General features: G+C 46.5%; 1 protein-coding gene across 10 annotated transcripts in view; it reads right to left on the bottom strand.

Annotated features, from left to right (window-relative positions):
* Positions 1-20,067, bottom strand: part of WWC1 (WW and C2 domain containing 1) — a 173,257-nt gene that overhangs the window by 55,760 nt on the left and 97,430 nt on the right. For all 10 annotated transcript variants that reach the window (XM_017849427.1, XM_017849428.1, XM_017849432.1 and 7 more), the window contains exons 4-9: positions 17,483-17,559; positions 15,144-15,223; positions 7,646-7,775; positions 5,641-5,787; positions 4,307-4,380; positions 73-315 (exon numbers count right to left, since the gene is read on the bottom strand). In XM_017849427.1, coding sequence (XP_017704916.1) covers positions 73-315; positions 4,307-4,380; positions 5,641-5,787; positions 7,646-7,775; positions 15,144-15,223; positions 17,483-17,559 — 751 coding nt within the window. The remainder of the gene's footprint in view (positions 1-72; positions 316-4,306; positions 4,381-5,640; positions 5,788-7,645; positions 7,776-15,143; positions 15,224-17,482; positions 17,560-20,067) is intronic.

Below are 20,067 nucleotides of genomic sequence, written 5' to 3'. Positions count from 1 at the left end.
CCGCCATCTGGGGGCTGAGGACAGACTGCCAGTGAGAGAAGAGTCCTACACACCCTGGGACCCCAGCCCCACCTCTCGGTCAGTGCCTTGCTCTGGGTGTCCCGGGCTGCTTGCAGGTCCTTTTCCAGCCGCTTCCGGGCCATCTCCAGCTGCTCCACCTCCCCCTGTGTCCACTTGCGGGGGCTGATGAAGCGCATCTCCTTTAGCAGCTCCTCCTTCTCGTTGATGAGGATCAGCCGGTCCCTCTCTGAGTCCAGCACCCCAGGCCAGGCCTCACTGTCAAGCTTGGCCAGCTGGATCTTCAGGTTGGCGATCCTGGGGGCCAAGAAGGCAAGCATGACTGGTGTGCCTAATGGCACTGCGGGAACAGGAGACGTTATGAAGAAACAGACATCTCAGAGCAATCTTTGACAGTTGCTGTCTTCCTTTGATCAGCACGTCATCTCAAGGAACCTATTTTTTTCTAAACAAACACATGTGGGTGTCTACCATGTGCCAGTGAGGAAGTAGGCTCTGCAGGGATGGGGTGCAGACATGAACAAGGCAATGTCCTTGCCCTGTTCCTGGTACAATAGAGATGTGAATTCATCACCAGGCACTAACCTCTTACCACTGGCTGTGTGGCCTTGGGCAAGTTGCTCAGCTCTCTGAAGGGAATAACAAAAGCCCTTTCCTCATGCCATTTTGGTTGAAAGTTTTATGATATAATCTGTAACCTGCAAAGCACTGTACTTGGCACATAGTAAGTCCTCGCTACTGTTGTTATGACCTGGCGTGACCACTTATTAGGTACGTTAACATTGGGCCAATTCCCTAGGCCATAAAGATAAGAAAAACGCATTCATCAGAATGATTGGGAAGGGTGTCTGGCACATAGCAAGTACTGAGTCACTGGCAGTTCTGGACCACTAAGACTACAACTACTGACCACATATTCTCAAGTCAGAGAGAGGTAGTGGCACTGTGTGAACAACCGTGGATTTGGGGTCAAAGGCCTGGAGTTGGAGTCCTGGCTCGCTCTGTCCTTCCTGATGGAAGGGACCGTTTCTCAAGAAATCATTTTGGTATCACAAGCTTCTAGCACAGTGACTGGTATACTGCAGGCACTAAATAACAGTTAAAGGAAAGAGCTGGCAGCCTTATCCCTTCACTGCTCTAAGACTCAGTATCTTCATCTATAAGGCAGAGATGATATGTTACCTATAGGGTGGGTTATGTGAGAACACAGCATTAAGAGCCCTTTATACATTGCCAGGTGTTACATAGACCCTCGGTATTATTATCATTGGGTCAAAATAAGATTCACAGTATAACAACGAATACTGCTACAAATAGCTAACAACAATCATGACATCATCCTTTAGGACTTGGCCTCTGCAAAGTACCATCAGCTCTCATGCCCTGGCCACCCCACCCCTAAAGGGTAAGATAGGAGTTTGTTCACCCAGTTGGACAGATGCCCAGGGAGGATATGATGCACCTAAGACTGCAAATCATAAACGTGGCCCATACTTGTTGAGACCAGAGGACTGTGAACTCCCAGTTCAATCTTACCTGCAGACAATGTGGCCCGTTTCTTACTTTATCAGAACACTGCTAGGGACAAAATTCACCATGATATGTAGCAAAAATTCCACGTAGAGAAACCTAGCTAGATTTGCTTGTTCCCCAGCCAAGTATCCCAGGAGGAATTCTTACACACATGACCCTTGACTTCTGCAGGGGATTGGTTCCAGGACCTCCCCCAGATACTAAAATCCATGGATGCTCAAGTGCTTTATATAAAATGGCACAGTGTTTGCATATAACCTATGCACATCGCCCTGTATACTTTAAATCATCTCTAGATTACTTATAATTCCTAACACAATGTAAATGCTATATAAATAGTTGTTACACTATATTTAAAATTTGCATTATTTTTAATTTTTTTTTCCTGGATACTTTTGATCCTTGGTTGAATCCCCGTGGGTAAGAGGACTGACTGTAGTTAGTTATTTAAATTTATATTCATGTATACAGTAATCTATTAAGATTGGCTTTGAGACAACTTTGTAGCTCCTGTTCTCCAGTACTTTGAGAATGAAATGGTATGGTAAGGCCTGGCAGAGGTTCCACCATACGCAGGACATTGGAAAGTGACGGATGCTTTATTGGATGTACTTTCTCTTTCCCTATGCCAATGCTCCTTAAATTTTGGGCCTTACATCCTTTTAAGAATCTGATAAAAACAACTAGTCTCTCTTCTCAGAAACGCATGTGTGACAAAACTTGACATCCAATGATCAGACTCTCCTTGCGTTACTGACACCTCCCTTCCCCTCTTTCAAGTCCTGCAGCTTGCTTTCCCATTGAGCAGGCTGCTCTGTCCTTTACACTAAAATGAGCTTCGGCAGAAGGGGGAAGCAAGAGGCTGGATAAAGTCAGATGAGCTAGGAAGCTCTGTGATGAGAAGTCTAACGGCTCAACTCCAGAAGGAACACTGCAGTCCTTTAGTGTCTCTAGGACTGACCATGTAAGATAGGCATTCCTGCAGGATGGAACAGATCCAAGGTTCAGAGTGGTCCCCTTCAGAGAGGACAAGAAGTGGCTGTCCAAATACAGAGGTCTTGCTGTTCTGCTGGACCCCTGGGGGAGCTGAAATAGTACATAGGACATCTGTTTCTTTCTACCTGACCAGTATTCAATTCGTTCTTCTTTTGTTAATAATATTCCAATTTGTCTTTGGGAAACCACTCCTTTTGTACTTTCAAGTCACCTGGTTCCCATACAGCTGACCCTTCACAGCGCTGGAAACATGACACATGCCTAGATCTTTAGAGAATTCTAATTTTGCCCACCCCTAGCTGTCCTGTAACAATGCTTGGTTCACCCAAAAAAGGCAGGGAGTCTCAAACCCAAGGCTAGTTAAAACTATTGGGAAAGGTAGGCCCCCTTTCTGCAGGGACTGCTAACCTGGTAGTGTGTAAGCTCCAAATTGCTGGGAGTTAGTTGCCTTGTCACTTTGACAGGAAAGTCTGCTATAGAGTAAAGCCAACATAAAGGCAAGCAGGGTGAAGAAAGGGAGAAAGACTGAGTCTGTGTAATATTATCTGAGTCTCTGGATCCAGCTGTGCCTGAAACTAGGTATCTCAGGACTTTGGAGTTAAATAAGACAACACATTCCCTTTTTTGCTTTCTCTGGTTTCTATCAGATTTCTGTCATTTCCGCAAAGAGTTCTACTATTCACACAGAATTGGCAGAGGGGCAGAGCTGGGCACTGCCATACTTCACCTGGCCTGGCTGAGAAGGTCCACAGGCCAGACAACTTAGTCTAGGAAGGAATGGATGCAATGTGCCTGCCTTCCATCCACAGCACAATGCCCAGGGCATTCTTTGCCAGTAACGCTGGCTCAGAGTACAGAAAGATCATGAACTTGAAGCCCGATTGTCCAGGGTTCAAATTCTGCCTCTACCATCTGGAATAGTCATGAAATGTCTTGGTCTTACCTTTTTCCTCTCTAACATGGAGATAATAAGAGAGACCCTGTGCTATAAGGTTGCTTTTAAAATTAAATGAGAAGATGTATGCACAAATGTTTTAGTACAATAAACAATCTCAGCCAAGTGTAGTGGGGCATGCCTATAATCCCAGCCACTCAGGAGGCTGAGGTGGGAGGATCGATTAAGGCCAGGAGTTCAGACCAGCCTGAGTAACAAAGTGAGACCCTGTCTCTAAAAAAGAAGACAAAGTAATAAAAAAAAAAAATTTGTTTAGGCCTATAACAGATGCTCTAAAAATGTCAGCTTTGATTATTATTTTGATTTTATTTGTGGTAGTGGAACCTGACTGCTTAGGGTTCGGCGAAGCCACAGAACATCTAAATCCCAGAGGTCTATACTGCTTAAAAGCCCAGCTTGCTCCCAGCTGTGCAGGAGACACTGAAGCGGGTAGTGTCCATAATCTTTTTAGCCTGTTGCTGAAACTCCAGTTGTGCTCCTTCAAACCAAAATGCTTATAGGATCATGGGAAAGCCTTGGTTACAGAAATCAAGACAGGCAAGTGGGAAGATAACTCGGCTTTGCGATTAAACAGATCTGGGTTCAAAGCATAGTTCCACTCTATCTTATGAAGTGTCCTGGGTGAGTCATTTCCTCTCTCAATTTCAGAGAGGATGAAAATATAAAGATGATAATAACTATCTTCATAATCTTTGTGAAGATTAAAGAAGACGAAGTGTGTGAAAAGCCAAACACAGAGCGGGCATTCTACAATAGTAGTTATTATTTTTGGAACCATCCTGCCCCTAGCCCCAGCCCAATTACCTTCTTTTAGCCTCTTCATATCGAAGGCGCAATCTGACCTTCTCTGCCAACTGATTGTTGCTGTTGATGCTGAACTGGAGGAGAAGAACGAAGTCAGGAATTATATGGCTGTTGTGGCCGGTGCTGAGTTGGTTTCAAGGGCTCATGAGAGACTTGGCAGCTTGAGGGGGCAGTAGCCAAGAAAAGCCCCCGCCGATGGGGCTGGCGGTGCAGATCACAGGGAAGCTGGTGAAGCAAAAACACTTTCCTCCCTTCAGGCCACGGGAAGAGCCGTACACTCAGACATCGATCACTTTGAAAACAGAAGCCAAAGGCCCAGAACATCATCTTGCAGTCCCCAATGGCTTGGCTTGGTGCCAATTCAAGCCACAGAAGCGTGGAGGACAGTTGGTGAGGAGGAAACAGGGATTGTCAATATCAAGAAAGCCATTCTGGGGGCACTGGGGAGGGGATCCATAGAAAACTCAGAGAGGCTGCAGTCAGGAGTGAAACACTGGGTAGGTGGGGAGAAGACCCCAGCACTCACAAAGAGGGGTACAGTTCCTTTACGAATACTTTGGCCTGCAGATGGCTAGTAGCTGGACACATGGTGGTGTGGGGAAGGAAGGGACAGCCTCTTTTGCTGTGCTAGTCTGTTACGAGCAGCAAGAGGCTACAAGGCTCACCGGTCACCCTTGGACAAGTGGGAAGACAGCTATGGAACTCAGCTATGCCACAGAGGCTGGAAGGCGGATTCGTTCAATGTTGCTGGCTCTAGTAAAACAAAAGCTCTCCAAGAGTTACGAGGCACCGTGGGTCAGCCCTACTCTAACCTTTTCCTGAGCCACATCTGGACAGCGCTTTCACTATTCATAACTAGGACTGGACTGAACTTAGGAACTGGGAGTCAAGCAGCTGCCTGAAAGCTACATGCATTGTTTTGAGACTAACAGGAGGAAAATATCCTCTGCTGTCCAGTTGGGGAAAGAAAAATGGAAACGGAACTGCAAAATAGTATGAAAAAAACCAAACCAAAACAGAACGCAGAGAAAGACATTTTGTCCTTTAAATATGCTTTCTGTGCAGCATTAAGAGACACTAGCACCTGGCCAGGCAATATTAAGGGCCATAGTGTTCGTCACTGCAGGCTTTTCCTCCACGGCATCACATCATATCCTCCTGGGGCCAGGAGGTCTGTAAGAGAACAGAGCTCCAGAGGGCTGAGGCAGCAGCCAGCCCCGCAGAGAGCCCCTGGCCAGCTCCCTGGTGAGCCATGAGAAGGCAGGTGCCCACTACAGCAGCTTCACAGCTGCCATCCTGTGGAAGGCCCCCAGCATCCTGCCCTGTCTACTCACGCTTCCTGAGATGTCTGTCTGGGAGCTCACGTCCAGGTACTGTTTCGGCAGCGGGAAACTCGAACTCTCCAGAGAGCTGCTGCTGGACCACAGGTCTGAGTGAGACCCCCTGTCAGTGCGGAAGCCGTCCTTCAACATGGCAAGGCTCTGAAGGAAGGGAGAGCAGGGTTAGTGACGCGCCTTCCCAGGAGGGAGCTCTGGATCTGTCATGCTCCCCGTGCTTCCCTCTCTACCCTCCCTTAATTTAGGAACCCATGCCCTCCCCAGACATCCTACTGATCCTGTGATAGAGAGCTAGCACTGAGTGGGTCCTTGCTGTGTGCCAGGTTCTGTGCTGGGCCTATGACGTAGGAGAAATTGGTGTGGATGCCGACTCTGGAGCCACACTGCCCTAGTTGGAACCGCTGCTTTGCTGCTTCCCAGCTGTGTGACTTCACCTAGCTGAATAATCTCTCTTTGCCTCAATTTCCTCTCCTGTAAAATGAGAATAATTGGCTGGGTGCTCATGCCTGTAATCCCAGTGCTTTCAGAGGCCAAGGTGGGAGGATCACTTGAGGCCAGGAATTCAAGATCAGCCTGGGCAACATAGCGGGACCCCCATCTCTGAAAAAAAAAAAAATTTTGCTGGATGTGGCGGTGCATGTCTGTAGTTCCAACTACTCGGGAGACTGAGGTGGGAGGATTGCTTGAGCCCAGGAGTTCGACGCTGCAGTGAGCTATGACTGTGTCACCGCACTCCAGCCTGGGCAATAGAGCGAGACCCTGGTTCTTAAAAAAAAAGGGGGGGGGGGGGGGGAGAATCACAGGTCCTATCTCACAGGGCAATCATTTTGATTAAATGAGATTAAACGAGATGACAAGTGAATACAGCCCATACTCAACAACTGTCAGCTTTACCAGAGTCTCACTGAATCCTGACAATAGTCATGCAAAGAATGACCTATGATTATCCCCAGTTTATTGATGAGAAGCTGGCAATTGACCAAGGTAAGATTTGGACCTGGTCTATCTGGCTTAAGGCTCTGTGATCTCAACCACTAATCAGAACAGGAACACGCCTCACTGTCCATGAGTTCCTCATCTAAATGTTTTCACTCGGCTGCTGTCCTGGGCGGGAGCTTCAAAACTGTTCTGTTTGTCATAGAGCATACAGCTTCCTCCACTAAGTCATTTATAGCATCTCTGAGGACTCTTAATCTGCCAGTGAAATATCTGAGGTCAGGGTGGTTCCTGGAAGGGGAGGTGATATGTATAGGGGATAAGAGAATGGGTCTGTGAGTCAGGGGTTCACAGGTTTGAATCATGGCTCTAGCTTCCTCTCTGAGTTGTACAGTCTTTTTTCTGTAGGATGGGGATAAACTCGGGTTGATTTAAGAGATGAGACATGATACATGCAAAAGGCTTGGCATAATCACCTGGTACATTACATAATATCTATTATAATTTGTTCAGTTCCCAGCATAGAGGCAGAACACACAATGAAATGCTTATAGAGATGCTACATTTTGATGTCAAAGGTTAATGATGTTGAAACCACCTCTCTCCATTTGATTCTTTGAAAAATAAGTCAGAGGCCAGGTGTGCTGGGTCATGCCTGTAATCCCAGCACTTTGGGAGGCTAAGGTGGGAGAATCACTTGAGCCCAGGAGTTACCAAGACCAGCCTGAGCCACACAGCAAGACTCCCTCTATTAAAAAATAAACGTTAAAAAAACAAAGAAAAAATAAGTCAGGTAATTAGAGCTAGCGGCAAGGATGTGGCCTTTGGACTAGGCCAGATGACTTCCAAGTCTGCCATTTACACTAGCTGTGTGACCTTATGCAAGTCACTTAATGCTTCTGAGCCTCCACGTCCTCCTCTATGAAATGGAACCAAAACCCCAGGAAGACTGGTAATGAGAACTGAGCAATGTGTGTACCATGTAGAAATAGTCCATGTAAGACTGGCATACAGGAAAACTCAGGAGAAATCAAGATGGCACCCACATCAACAGGAACTTGCATACCTTAATGAGATCTTGCTTTTCCTTTTCCCCACAGGTAATAGCCTTTTTGATGGCTTTTGTTTCTCTCAAGACAGCCTGAGCTTCATCCAGTTTGTAGCTGCCCTGAGCATCAGACATTTTCTTATCGATTCTAGGAGACAGTTAATGGGAAAGGTCAGCCTTAGATAGGGTGAGGGACAGGGTCTCCCCAGGGGAAAAGCACAGACCACAGGACTTCAGTTCCTTAAGAAGGCCCCTCCCTCTGTCCTGCTAATCCTGCCTCCCTAGGTCCCCACTTGTGGGATAAGGCATAGAAGGTCCCGGGCTGGGCATGGTGGCTCACACCTGAAATCCCAACACTTTGGGAGGCCAAGGCAGGTGGATCACTTGAGGTCAGGAGTTCAAGACTAACCTGAGGAACACGGTGAAACCCCGTCTCTACTAAAAGTACAAAAATTAGCCGGGCATGGTGGCACGTGCCTGTAATTCCAGCTGCTTGAGAGGCTGAGGCATGAGAATTGCCTGAACGCGGGAGGCAGAGGTTGCAGTGAGCCGAGATCACGCCACTGCATTCCAGCCTGGGAGACAGAGCAAGACTCTGTCTCAAAAAAAAGAAAGAAAGAAAAGGAAAAAAAAAAGGCAGAGAAGGTTCCTATTATACAGCCAATGCGTGGGGGTGCAGAAGCAACATTGCTTGTGAAGTCAGTGTCCTCTAAACATCAGCTCTTACGGGAAACCTTTCCTGATTACGTCCCTGGCTCCTCCAGGCTGGGTAGCGGCTTCCCATATACATCACACATAGCTGTGACTCTGCAGTCGTGACATTGTGTGACAGTTTATGTATTACAGTTTATGTGGTAGCATCTTTGACTTGACTCTGGAAGGCTTGGGAACAGGAGGCAGAGTTGAACATGTTTGTCTCATTCTTTTTTGGAGGGAGGGCAGGCTGTCCTGTGCACTGTATGATGTTTAGCAGCCTCCCTGGCCTTACCCCACAAGATGCTGTTGGTACCCTCACCCTGAATGGTGACGACTGAAAATATCTCCAAGTATTACCTAATGTCCGTTGAGGGAGAGGGAGCAAAATCATGCTGGTCAAGAACCACTGTCTTTAATAAGCATGTGTTGAGCTAATGAACACAATGACGAAAAGGACAGAAGGATGAAAAACTCCCAGCCCTACTACCCATTAGTAGGATGATCCTGGGGTCATCTCTCAAATACACAGAGCCTCGGTTTCCTCCTCTAAAAAGCCTGGAAAATGTTATCCGCCTAACCCATATTCATGGAGTTGTCAGGAACATCAAATGGAATACAGGATGGAAAATCTTGTGATAAACCAGGAATTACTGTACAAACATAAGGGATTAAGATGCTTCTAGCCTGGAGAGCTTATTGGCTTATCCAGGCCTTACATACAGGTTCATTTTGATGGGGGGGAAAAAAAAAAAAAAAAAAGCGGGGGGGTTCTCCTGATGTAGTTTTCTGAAGGCCAAACCAAACCCGACAGGCAGGGGTGAGCTTCTGAAGAAGGAGGGCCCAGGTGTCAAAAAGGTTCTGGGGGCAGAGATGCATTTTAACTACATCACACTTTTGCCAAAGGCTAGGCCTGAGGCTTCAGTCCAAGGTGGAGAAAAAGGAGTTTTACAGTCTGCGGGAACACCACAAACTCATTATTTCAGCATGAGAAACTGCTCACAGGCACTCCTTTGTGGTTTTCTGCTACAGGCCAAACTGTCCTGGGCTAAAAATAACCCTCATGGGGAATCCTGAGCACGAGCAGGTTTTCATCCTGGCCTCATCGTCTGTGCCTCCAAGCAGAGGAGAGAGCAGGCATGGAGCGAGGTCTCAACACAGCCTCCCTCTGCGGTTACTTCAGCCTCCATGGAGAGAAAACAAAGCCCCGTTTATGTCTCCCCACTAAAAATAGCCTGTCTATTCCTTTCCAGGACTCAGGCCTGGGCAGGCCTATCAGGTCGGCAAGGACTGGCCCCAGATTTAGTCTGAAAAATTAGTCTGAGGGAGCTTAGAAGATGCTCCGTGGCAAGGAGGCTCCCCAGAGCCAGTGTCCGGGACAGGCAGTGGCCCTGCTGCAGATGGGCATAGGAGGGGCAGGGAGACATTGTTGGTTGGAGCATGTCCGAGGGCTGGGGACTCTGGGGAGGGGGCTGTGCCCAGCTGTCCTCTGTCAACAGGGTGAGAATGGCTTCGAATCCCTGGCAGGATGAGACAGAAGCGGTTTGTCTGCTGGGCTTCCGACAGCCTCTACCTGACTTCTTCAAGGGCCTTAGCAACCTGGCCTCTGGAATTTGGCTCCAGACAGCAGCTCTGAGAGGGAACACTCTTGGGATGAAGCTGGGTGGGGAGAGGGTGGGGGAAGAACAAAGGGTCACCATTATACACTCGGTGAATGAATCTTATTTTTTTTTTTTTAAGGGAAAGAAAAGTGTGTGTGTGTGTGTGTTTGTGTGTATGTGGGGATGCATGTGTTTTAGGATTTCCAAATCCCTCAGCTGTCCTCTCTTCAGGCCTTTAGAGATTTACACACCCGGTAGCCACAGAGAGGTGGGGCAAAGGCTGACAGCAGCCGACTCCTGGTCCTGTCCAGACACCTCCTACCTGGGCACGGCAGGGCGAGGCGCTGCACTGGCCTCCTCCCATGGGGGAGATGCCTGGTCTCCACTCTTCCCTATTAGAAAGGGAGCTGACAAGTCAAAGTCCCAAGCTTTCATCTTGATTTTTCTTTGCAACCTCCTCCAAGAGACAACCTTTAATCCTCATCAACCTTTTCCCTTCTCTCTTTTTTAAACAGGTTGCTGACTATGAATTGAACCAATATGGATTCGTGGCCCAGAGTAACTCAACTGCCCAAGGAAGCTTAACTGGTATCATCACAATCATGACAGGTGACATAGCTGCTCTTAAAAAACAACAGAGCTGGCCGGGCATGGTGGCTCACGCCTGTAATCCCAGCACTTCGGGGGGCCTAGGTGGGCAGATCATGAGGTCAGGAGATTGAGACCATCCTGGTGAAACCCCATCTCTACTAAAAATATAAAAAATTAGCCAGGCATGGTGGCATATGCCTGTAGTCCCAGCTAGTCAGGAGGCTGAGGCAGGATAATCGCTTGGACCTGGGAGGTGGAGGTTGCAGTGAACCGAGATTGCGCCGCTGCACTCCAGCCTAGGTGACAGAGTGAGACTCCGTCTAAAAAGAAAGAAACAAACAACAGAGCTTTTGGCTGCTAAAGAGAAATTTTCTAAAAGGGGAAATTACATGTGGTCAAAGTTATCCTGGAAATTCCTTAAGGATAACTTGTACCTTTCCCCATGTTCTGCCATAAGAGTAGGCACAGAAGTAGAAGTGACTGGATAGCATCCCTCTTAGACTCTGAAAAAGAAGCCTTACATTTTCTGGGAATGAGGAGGGAGTTATCTGGGATGACACTGGGAAGAGAGGTATTGAGACATGAACTTCAAAATCCAGTAGTCCTGGGTTTCAGCCCCAGCCCTGACACCTGCAAGCTGGGTGGCTCTGGGCATGTTTTCAACCCTGCCAGTGCCCTCATCTGTAATATATGGCAGGACAAAAACTTCTCTTAAAAGGGGGTGAAGAGAAAGAAATGAGGTGGCTGGTGTGAAGTGCTTCCCCGGCACACTCTCTAGCCCAGGGCAGACGTAGAGTTCATCCGAGTTCCCTTCCCAATGCAAGCAGGCAACCAGCTAGAGGTCACCACCCCAGCCCACTCTCAGGGAGCTCTTCCCTCATGCCAGACAGACACTACCACACACTTGGCACGGATTTTCCAGTTCAATCTTTACAACCCCTAGTTTTTCAAATGAACTCAAAGCTCACAGGAGTTAAGTCACTTTTCCAAGGACCCAGGGAACTGGGATTTGAACCCTGACCACCTGCCTCTCAAGACTCCATTCCTGACTCTCTCTGCCAAGGTGTACATTAAAGGAGGCATCTTCCTCCACGCTGGATGCAGAGCCCGGCTTCCGGCTAAGTAGTGTGCGCAGCTGGAGCTGCCATGGAGTCTTACCTGGGCCTGATATCAAACATGGGGCAGACGGAGAGGGGAAGAAAGGAGGCTTGTCTTCGGGGTTTCAGCATCAGCTTACCAAACAACAAGAGTTTTCAATGCTGCTACAGGGTGACAAAGTGGTAAAACAGGTTTGCGGTGGCTCAGAGAATAATGGGAAGTGTTCTAACCAGAAGCTCTTGAGGACTGCAGGAGCCAGGAGGCAGGGAGAACCCATTCAGTAAGATGACGGGAGTGAGTAGCCCTTAAACTGTGTGCTCAGAAGCTGTTTTGCTGCAAAGTGGAGGAATCAGGCTATTGCTTTAATAGGTCAAAAATAGCATTTTCTAAGCTTATAACTATTGCTCCAAACTGTCATTGGTGCTACTGAAGATTACCAAGAAGCATAAAGCATGGTTCCAGGTCTTAACAATTCAGAATCTGGTTTGAGAGACAAGATTGGTATATGTATATACACATATATGAATAACATGTATATAACAAAGATGTAAACATATAGAAAGCCATACTTTGTAAGACACAAAAATTACAGACAATTTGTAATAATATAAAGCTATATACATATTTCTTATAGCATGTGTATAGACATCCAAAGCCTTGGGGCTATGACCACAGAATGATGAGGGTAGATTTGAAATTCATGGAATGAGGAAAAGGTATAGTAGTCAGGGAGAGACAAAAAGCAAGAAATAGCCATCCATGCAGGTGTGGCCTCCCTGGGAATGTAAGTGAGATGCCCCCTTGGAAGGCAGAAATCTGCCGAGTGTCCTGCCTAGAGCTTCTGAGACGGTTACCAATAACCTTCGTAATGATTGTCCAGTAAGCCCATTGGATACACTGAATACAATTCAATGAGTGAGTCTCAGTTACATGCTGTAGTTAATAATAACAATAAGCTAACATCTTTCTCTCTCCCTTTCTTGATTTCTTTCTCTCCCCCTCTCTCCTTCTCTTCCTTTTTTTCCTTTTCTTCGAGACAGGGTCTCACTTTGTCTCCAGACTGCAGGGCTTTCTTTCTCTCTCTCTCTCTCTCTCTCTCCTTCTCTTTCTTTCTCTCTCCTTCCTTTCTTTTTTTCTTTCTTTATTTGGAGAGAGGGTCTTATTTTGTCACCCAGACTGGAGGGCTTTTTCTCTTTCTCTCTCGTTCTTTCTTTTTTCTTTCCTTCCTTCCTTCCTCCCTCCCTTCTTCCCTCCCTTCTTTCCTTTCTTCCTTCCTCCCTCCCCTCCCCTTCCCTCTTCTCCCCTCCTCTCCCCTCTTCTTCTCTCTCTCTCTCTCTCTCTCTGTTTCATTCTTTCGAGGCAGGGTCTCACTTTGCCACTGACTGGTGTGCAGTGATGCAATCAGCTCACTGCAACCTCCAACTCACAGGCTCAAGCGATCCTCTCACCTTGGCCTCCCAAAGTGCTGGGATTACAGGCCTGAGCCACCGTGCCCAGCCACAATAAGCTAACCTTTCTTGAGTACCTGCTAAGTGACTCAGTTTTCTCATCTATAAAATGTGGGTAGTTAGATAACAAAGCATTCCTTATAGTGTTGCTGTAGGATCAAAGAGCACACTTGCATGGAAACATTGCAGGGGTTCTCCGGCACAGAGTAACTGCTCGACAAAGCTTAGCTAGTATAGTCACAATTAAGACGGGTAACACAACTACTCTTTTTTTTGAGATGGAGTCTTGCTCTGTTGCCCAGGCCAGAGTGCAGTGGCACATTCTCGGCTCACTGCAAACTCTGCCTCCCTGGTTCAAGCGATTCTCCTGCCTCAGCCTCCTGAGTAGCTGGGATTACAGGCACCTGCCACTGTGCCTGGCTAATTTTTGCATTTTCAGTAGAGACGGGGTTTCACCATCTTGGCCTGGCTGGCCTCGAACTCCTGACCCTGTGATCCACCCGCCTCAGCCTCCCAAAGTGCCGGGATTACAGGTGTGAGCCCTCACACCCGGCCACAACTACTCTTAAGAAACAACAAAGTGCCAGGCACGGTGGCTCACGCCTGTAATCCCAGCACTTTGGGAGGCCGAGGTGGGAGGATCACGAGGTCAGGAAATTGAGACGATACTGGCTAACATGGTGAAACCCCATCTCCACTAAAATACAAAAAAATTAGCTGGGCGTGGTGGCGGGCGCCTGCAGTACCAGCTACTCAGGAGGCTGAGGCAGGAGAATGGCGTGAACCCAGGAGGCAGAGCTTGCAGTGAGCTGAGATCCGGCCACTGCACTCCAGCCCGGGCAACAGCGTGAGACTCCATCTCAAAAAAAAAAAAAAGAAAAAAAGAAACAACAAAGCTACTGCATGTTCTCACTTGTAAGTGGGAGCTAAATGATGAGAATACATGGACATATAGAGGGGAAAAACACAGACTGAGGCCCCTGGGAGGGTGGAGGGTGAGAGAAGGGAGAGGATCAGGAAAAATAACTAATGGGTACTAGTCTTAATACCTGGGTGATGAAATAATCTGTACAACCAACCCCCAAGACACAAGTTTACCTGTATAACAAACCTGCACATGTACCCCTGAACTTAAAATAAAAGTTAAAAAAAAAAAAAAAAGGAGAAGAAGACACAACAGAGCTGTATTTTACCTGGCCACAGCTCAGCTTCTAAAGGTGAAAATTACATTTGGTGAAAGTTATCCTGGAAACTCCTTAAGTCACCCATAGAGCACAATGTACATGGTATCGTGCATACTTTTCTAGTAATTGGTATTTGCTAGAAGAGATCATTATTCCTTCAATGAAGCACTTAGTGAGTGCTTTTAGGGGATGTGGAAAAAAGGAGTGTGTTTTGTTTGCGTGCATATGGGACCCTACTGGATCGACTAGAGATGATTGGTGTGCACAGAAATGCTCGGCAATGCTTGTTTTTTTTTGTTTTTGTTTTTTTTTTTTTGAGACGGAGTCTCGCTCTGTCACCCAGGCTGGAGTGCAGTGGCCAGATCTCAGCTCACTGCAAGCTCCGCCTCCCGGGTTCACGCCATTCTCCTGCCTCAGCCTCCCGAGTAGCTGGGACTACAGGTGCCGCCACCTCGCCCGGCTAGTTTTTTTTTGTATTTTAGTAGAGACGGGGTTTCACCGTGTTAGCCAGGATGGTCTCGATCTCCTGACCTCGTGATCCGCCCGTGTCGGCCTCCTAAAGTGCTGGGATTACAGGCTTGAGCCACCGCGCCCGGCCGGCAATGCTTGTTTCTGTGACTGGATAGTAACACTCGGCTGAGTGGAACAGATCTTAATGGCTTCAGAAGTCCACAGAACGATGAGAGTTCTGTGGTCTGAAATGACTCCCCTTTCCTCTTTCCAAACCCCACTCTTGGGTGGCAGTATCTTCAGGAAATGCCAGTGGAATAGAACTTGAATGATGAGAGAGCCACATTTTGAGAAGGGAGGAAAAGGACTGAAGGAGAGAGAGACAGAGAGGGCAGGAGGGGAGCCTGGATGGGGAGCAGCCCCCATGCTCTGCGACGCAGGGTGCACTTACTTCTTCAGGGTCTGAAAGCCACGCTCTTTGAACTGCAGCTCGTGCTGGAGGTGAACCATCTCTCTCTTCAGCTTGTTGACCTGGAGGGCAGCAGACCATACACGGGGCTGGGTCAGAGGCTGACTGCAAGGTGCAGGCTGCCTTCTCCCTAGAAGGGGAACGCAGAGCCTCCCACTGCACCTGCATAATGACTCAGGTCAGCACCCATTGGGCCACACTCATCAGAGCCCCCTCCCATCACCGATGCTGGCCTTGGTCTCTGCAGATGCCCATTCAGTCAGCATCCCAGTGTTTCTGTAGGTCATTCCTAGCCAGTCCTGCTCCAGGGAAACAGGAGGTGGACAGGAGCTGACCTGGGATAGGGTGGGCCTTCCCACTTCCTTGCTGTGTGACCTCTCTCAAGCCATCTTGCTATCCTGAGCCTCCCTTTCCTGTTCTGATGGATGAGGACAATGGCAATTCCCAGGGCCGTGGATCACTTAAAGCTGGCAGAGGCTATGAGAGTGCTTCACGTGGAGGCAAGAGGCAATGTAGTAACTTTAGTGGCAAGACGTGCCCTAGGAGTTAGGCTCGGTCTGCTGGTTTGTGTGGCTTACACTGTATTACTCAACTTTTAAAATGAGTTGCTAATAATAAAATCTTCAGAAAGTTCACATAATAAACCTAGACACATAGTTCCTTTCTGAAAACACCTGAAGATCTGGTAACACTGAAGCCACATTCCAGCACGGGCACAACAGACCAGAATTCAAATGCTATTACCTTTAAGACTGGGCAGACCTCTCCTGGTTACACAGTCACCACGACTCTCTACTGCCTCAGCCCCAGCCCACATCCCTCATTTTTGTCTTCTTGCAGGCATTTGAGTTTGTGGAAACTGTTAAATTCTTTGAGTTTAACTAAACCACTTTTCAAAATACTGACTTTGCCATGAGCAAATAATTTCACTGCTGTGCCTCAGTTTCCATACTGGTAAAAATGGAAATACTAATATTTATTCCCTAAGGTAATCATGAAGTAATTAAAATAAGATAATTCAGAATAATCAGTAGCTAGGAAGACAGTACACTATTATTAGAAACTTTGGAGTAAGACTTGAATCTCTTGTGACCTTGGGCCAGTTTCTTAGCTCCCCTAAGCCTCTGTTTGCTCATCTTTAAAATGCAGATGACAGCTTGGTGGTGGCTCATGCCTGTGTTCGCAGCACTTTGGGAGGCCAAGGCAGGTGGATCACCTGAGGTCAGGAGTTTGAGACCAGCCTGACTAACATGGCGAAACCCCATCTCTACTAAAAACACAAAAATTGCTGGGCATGGTGGCATGTGCCTGTAATCCCAGCTACTCGGGAGACTAAGATAAGAGAATTGCTTGAACCTGGGAGGGCGGAGGTTGCAGTGAGCCAAGATCGCACCACTGTACTCCATCCAGCCTGGGTGACACAGTGAGCCTCCGTCTCAGAAAATAAATAAAATAAAATAAAATAAAATAAAATAAAATAAAATAAAATAAAATGCAGCCAAGTGCAGTGGCTCACGCCTGTAATCCCAGCACTTTGGGAGGCCAAGGCGGGTGGATCACGAGGTCAGGAGATCGAGACCATCCTGGCTAACATAGTGAAACCCCGTCTCTACTAAAAATANATCCAGCCTGGGTGACACAGTGAGCCTCCGTCTCAGAAAATAAATAAAATAAGATAAAATAAAATAAAATAAAATAAAATAAAATAAAATGCAGCCAAGTGCAGTGGCTCACGCCTGTAATCCCAGCACTTTGGGAGGCCAAGGCGGGTGGATCACGAGGTCAGGAGATCGAGACCATCCTGGCTAACATAGTGAAACCCCGTCTCTACTAAAATACAAAAAATTAGCCAGGCATGGTGGCGGGCGCCTGTAGTCCCAGTTACTCGGGAGGCTGAGGCAGGAGAATGGCATGAACCCAGGAAGCGGAGCTTACAGTGAGCCAAGATCACACCACTGCACTCCAGCCTGGGCAACAGAGCAAGATTCTGTTTCAAAAAATAAATAAGTAAATAAAAATAAATAAATTTTTAAAATGCAGATGACAGTAGTTACTTTACAGAGTTGTTGCAAGGACATGGGAAAATACACATGAGGTATTTCGCACTGTGCCTGGTATATGGTGACTGCTTGTGAAATGGCAGCTGCTACAACCATTACTATTACTGTGACTACTGCTTCTACTGTTATTATTTAGGGCCTTCCTAGCACTGGCTGTCATAGCCTGGCTGAAGCATCTGTTCTGGCCTTGTGGGTGGGCTTGTGGTCTAAGACCTCAGTGGCACCCATCACTAGCACATAGCATAGGTGAAGAGGTCCTACCCGGGATTTTGCAGTGGCAATTTCAGCTTTCAGGATCTCAGGGTCATACTTAGAGCTGGATGATGAACCAGAGACCACTGTAAGGAAAAAAGAAAAACAAGAATATCAGTAGAAGAAACAGATTTTAGCAAAGTTGACTCATTCACCATCTAAATAAACCTAGAAAGGAAGGACTAAAAGTGAACAACCTGAATGTTCAACAAAGGGGGATTTATTACATAAAGATGGTACACGCATAAATGGGGACTACACAACTTAAAATGAGGATGAAGAATATTGAATGACAAGAGAAAATGTCGAAACTCATTATGTGAAAGCAAGTTTACAAAAAAAATGTAAAGAATAATTTATATTTGGGCCCACGCATGGTGGCTGAAGCTTTTAATACCAGTCCTTTGGGAGGCTGAGGCAGGGGGATCACCTGAAATCAGGAGTTTAAGACCAGCCTGGCCAACATGGGGAAATCCTGTCTCTGCTAAAAATACAAAAATTAGCTGGGCATGGTGGCGGACGCTTGTAGTCCCAGCTACTCAGGAGACTGAGGTATGAGAATTGCTTAAACCTGGGAGGCAGAGGTTGCAGTGAGCTGAAATCTCGCCATCACATTCCAGCCTGGGTGACAGAGCGAGACTCTGTCTCAAAAAAAAAAAAAAGAATAATTTAAATTTGGAAAATATGCAGTTTCCAAATATACACACACATATGCATTTTAAAAAGAATGAAAAAAATACCAAAGAGAACACTGATATCTAGAGAGTTAGATGGTAAATGGTATTATCATCTTTATATTTTTATCTTTTCTTTTTTAAAAAAACAGTAAACATATGCTTTAACAATCAGCAAAAAATAACTAAAAGGATTGTTGATTGTACTTTATATTAATGTCCATTTGAAAAGGAAAATAAATTACACATAATCTTACCACCCTAATACAATTATCTTTTTCCCAGGTTGCCTTCCAGTATATACCCATGGTTCTATCATGTAGTTGTAACCTTACTGTATTTTAAAAACAGTATTTATTTATGTCTTGAAAAAGGATTTTAAGGCTTATGAAAGTGAACACTACATAGTAAAATACATTTAAACTAAGGAAAAGGAGACAAAGAGAAAATAAGGATAAGGAAACAAACTGGCGACAGGCTCTGAGCCTCATAACTGGTAATGTGAGGGGGAAATAGGACCAGATATAAGATTTGTGGTGTCCTTAAGGTAAACACAATCCCACTGTTCAGAAAAGAACAGTTATTCTTGGTCAAGAGGCCAGAGAAGTATTTGTCCTGTGAGTCCTTAATCACACTATAGGAACCATTTCATCATCTCCCCTGTCTACCTACTAGCATCTGAACACTCTTTCCTGTTCACACGTAGCCAAATCACCTGCTGAGATCTGGGTTTTTCTTTTCTTTTCTTTTGTATGTTTTGAGATGAAGTCTTACTCTATCGCCCAGACTGGAGTGCAGTGGCACAATCTCAGCTCACTGCAACCTCTGCCTCCTGAGTTCAAGCTGTTCTCTTGTCTCAGCCTCCCTAGTAGCTGGGATTACAGGTGCGCTCCACCATGCCCAGGTAATTTTGTACTTTTAGCAGAGACAAGGTTTCACCATACTGACCAGGCTGGTCTTAAACTCCTGACCGCAGGCGATCTGCCCACCTCAGCCTCCCAAAGTGCTGGGATTACAGGCGTGAGTCACTGTGCCTGGCTATCATCTGAATACTCTTTAATGGTTCACATGTAGCCAGATCACCTGCTGAGATCTGGGTTTTTCTGAGGATAGAGAAGCTTATTTGGTGATTGCTGACAATTTTCAGTGTCTGGAGGTAGGCATGACAGTCATGAGGGGAATGCTACTGTTGGCTTTGTTTAAAAATATTTTAATAGGCCTTTTGGTTATGCATAAGGCATTAAAATGTAATATTTGGAAGTTTGGGGAAAGAGAAAATGGCTCTGCATAATAACATAAAAGATGTTTGGCACCATGGGAAGTGTCGTGTTTCTATTGAATTTACAATGATAATGATGATGGAGAAGACGACCAAGGTTTACCAGAAGAGATGAGTGGGGACAACGGTGGGGTGGCAAGGGCCTTGTAGCCTTTGTCTCAAGCGTGGAACAGGGAATCCATGTACAGAGATGTTTTATTGCCAATTTAAAGTTTTCATCTCCTGGTGTCTAATTCCTTTGGTCTTTGCTGGACTTGGGGATTTCAGGGATAGAAATCCCTTTGCTGGTTGGATATTTAGCTGGAGGTATCACCTTAAGCACACAATGTGGGGAGGTTATAATATTATAATGTTATAATAAAATGACCTTGAACAAAATGATGTTATTTGAGGACTGCTGTATTTCCCAAATAGATACTTTCAACAAAATATTAAGACAGTTAACACCATTTATCACTCACTGATCAACAGTAATAACAGGGTGAAAGAAGACAGGAGTTGTCAGGGTGGCAATAACCTGGGAATACACACAGAAAGGTCCTCAAAGGGTATGGGGTGGAGCGGGGGATGTCTGTTCTACGAGCACCCTGTCCTGCCAACCACCCTGCTCATCAGGCTGTGCCTCTGGACGTGGGTCTGTG

This window comes from Rhinopithecus bieti, unplaced genomic scaffold, assembly GCF_001698545.2.
Source record: "Rhinopithecus bieti isolate Rb0 unplaced genomic scaffold, ASM169854v2 scaffold_30732, whole genome shotgun sequence".
In the NCBI taxonomy this organism is placed as follows: Eukaryota; Metazoa; Chordata; class Mammalia; order Primates; family Cercopithecidae; genus Rhinopithecus; species Rhinopithecus bieti.
Note: the sequence above shows the minus strand (reverse complement) of the source record. Positions and strands in the feature narration are given on the sequence as shown.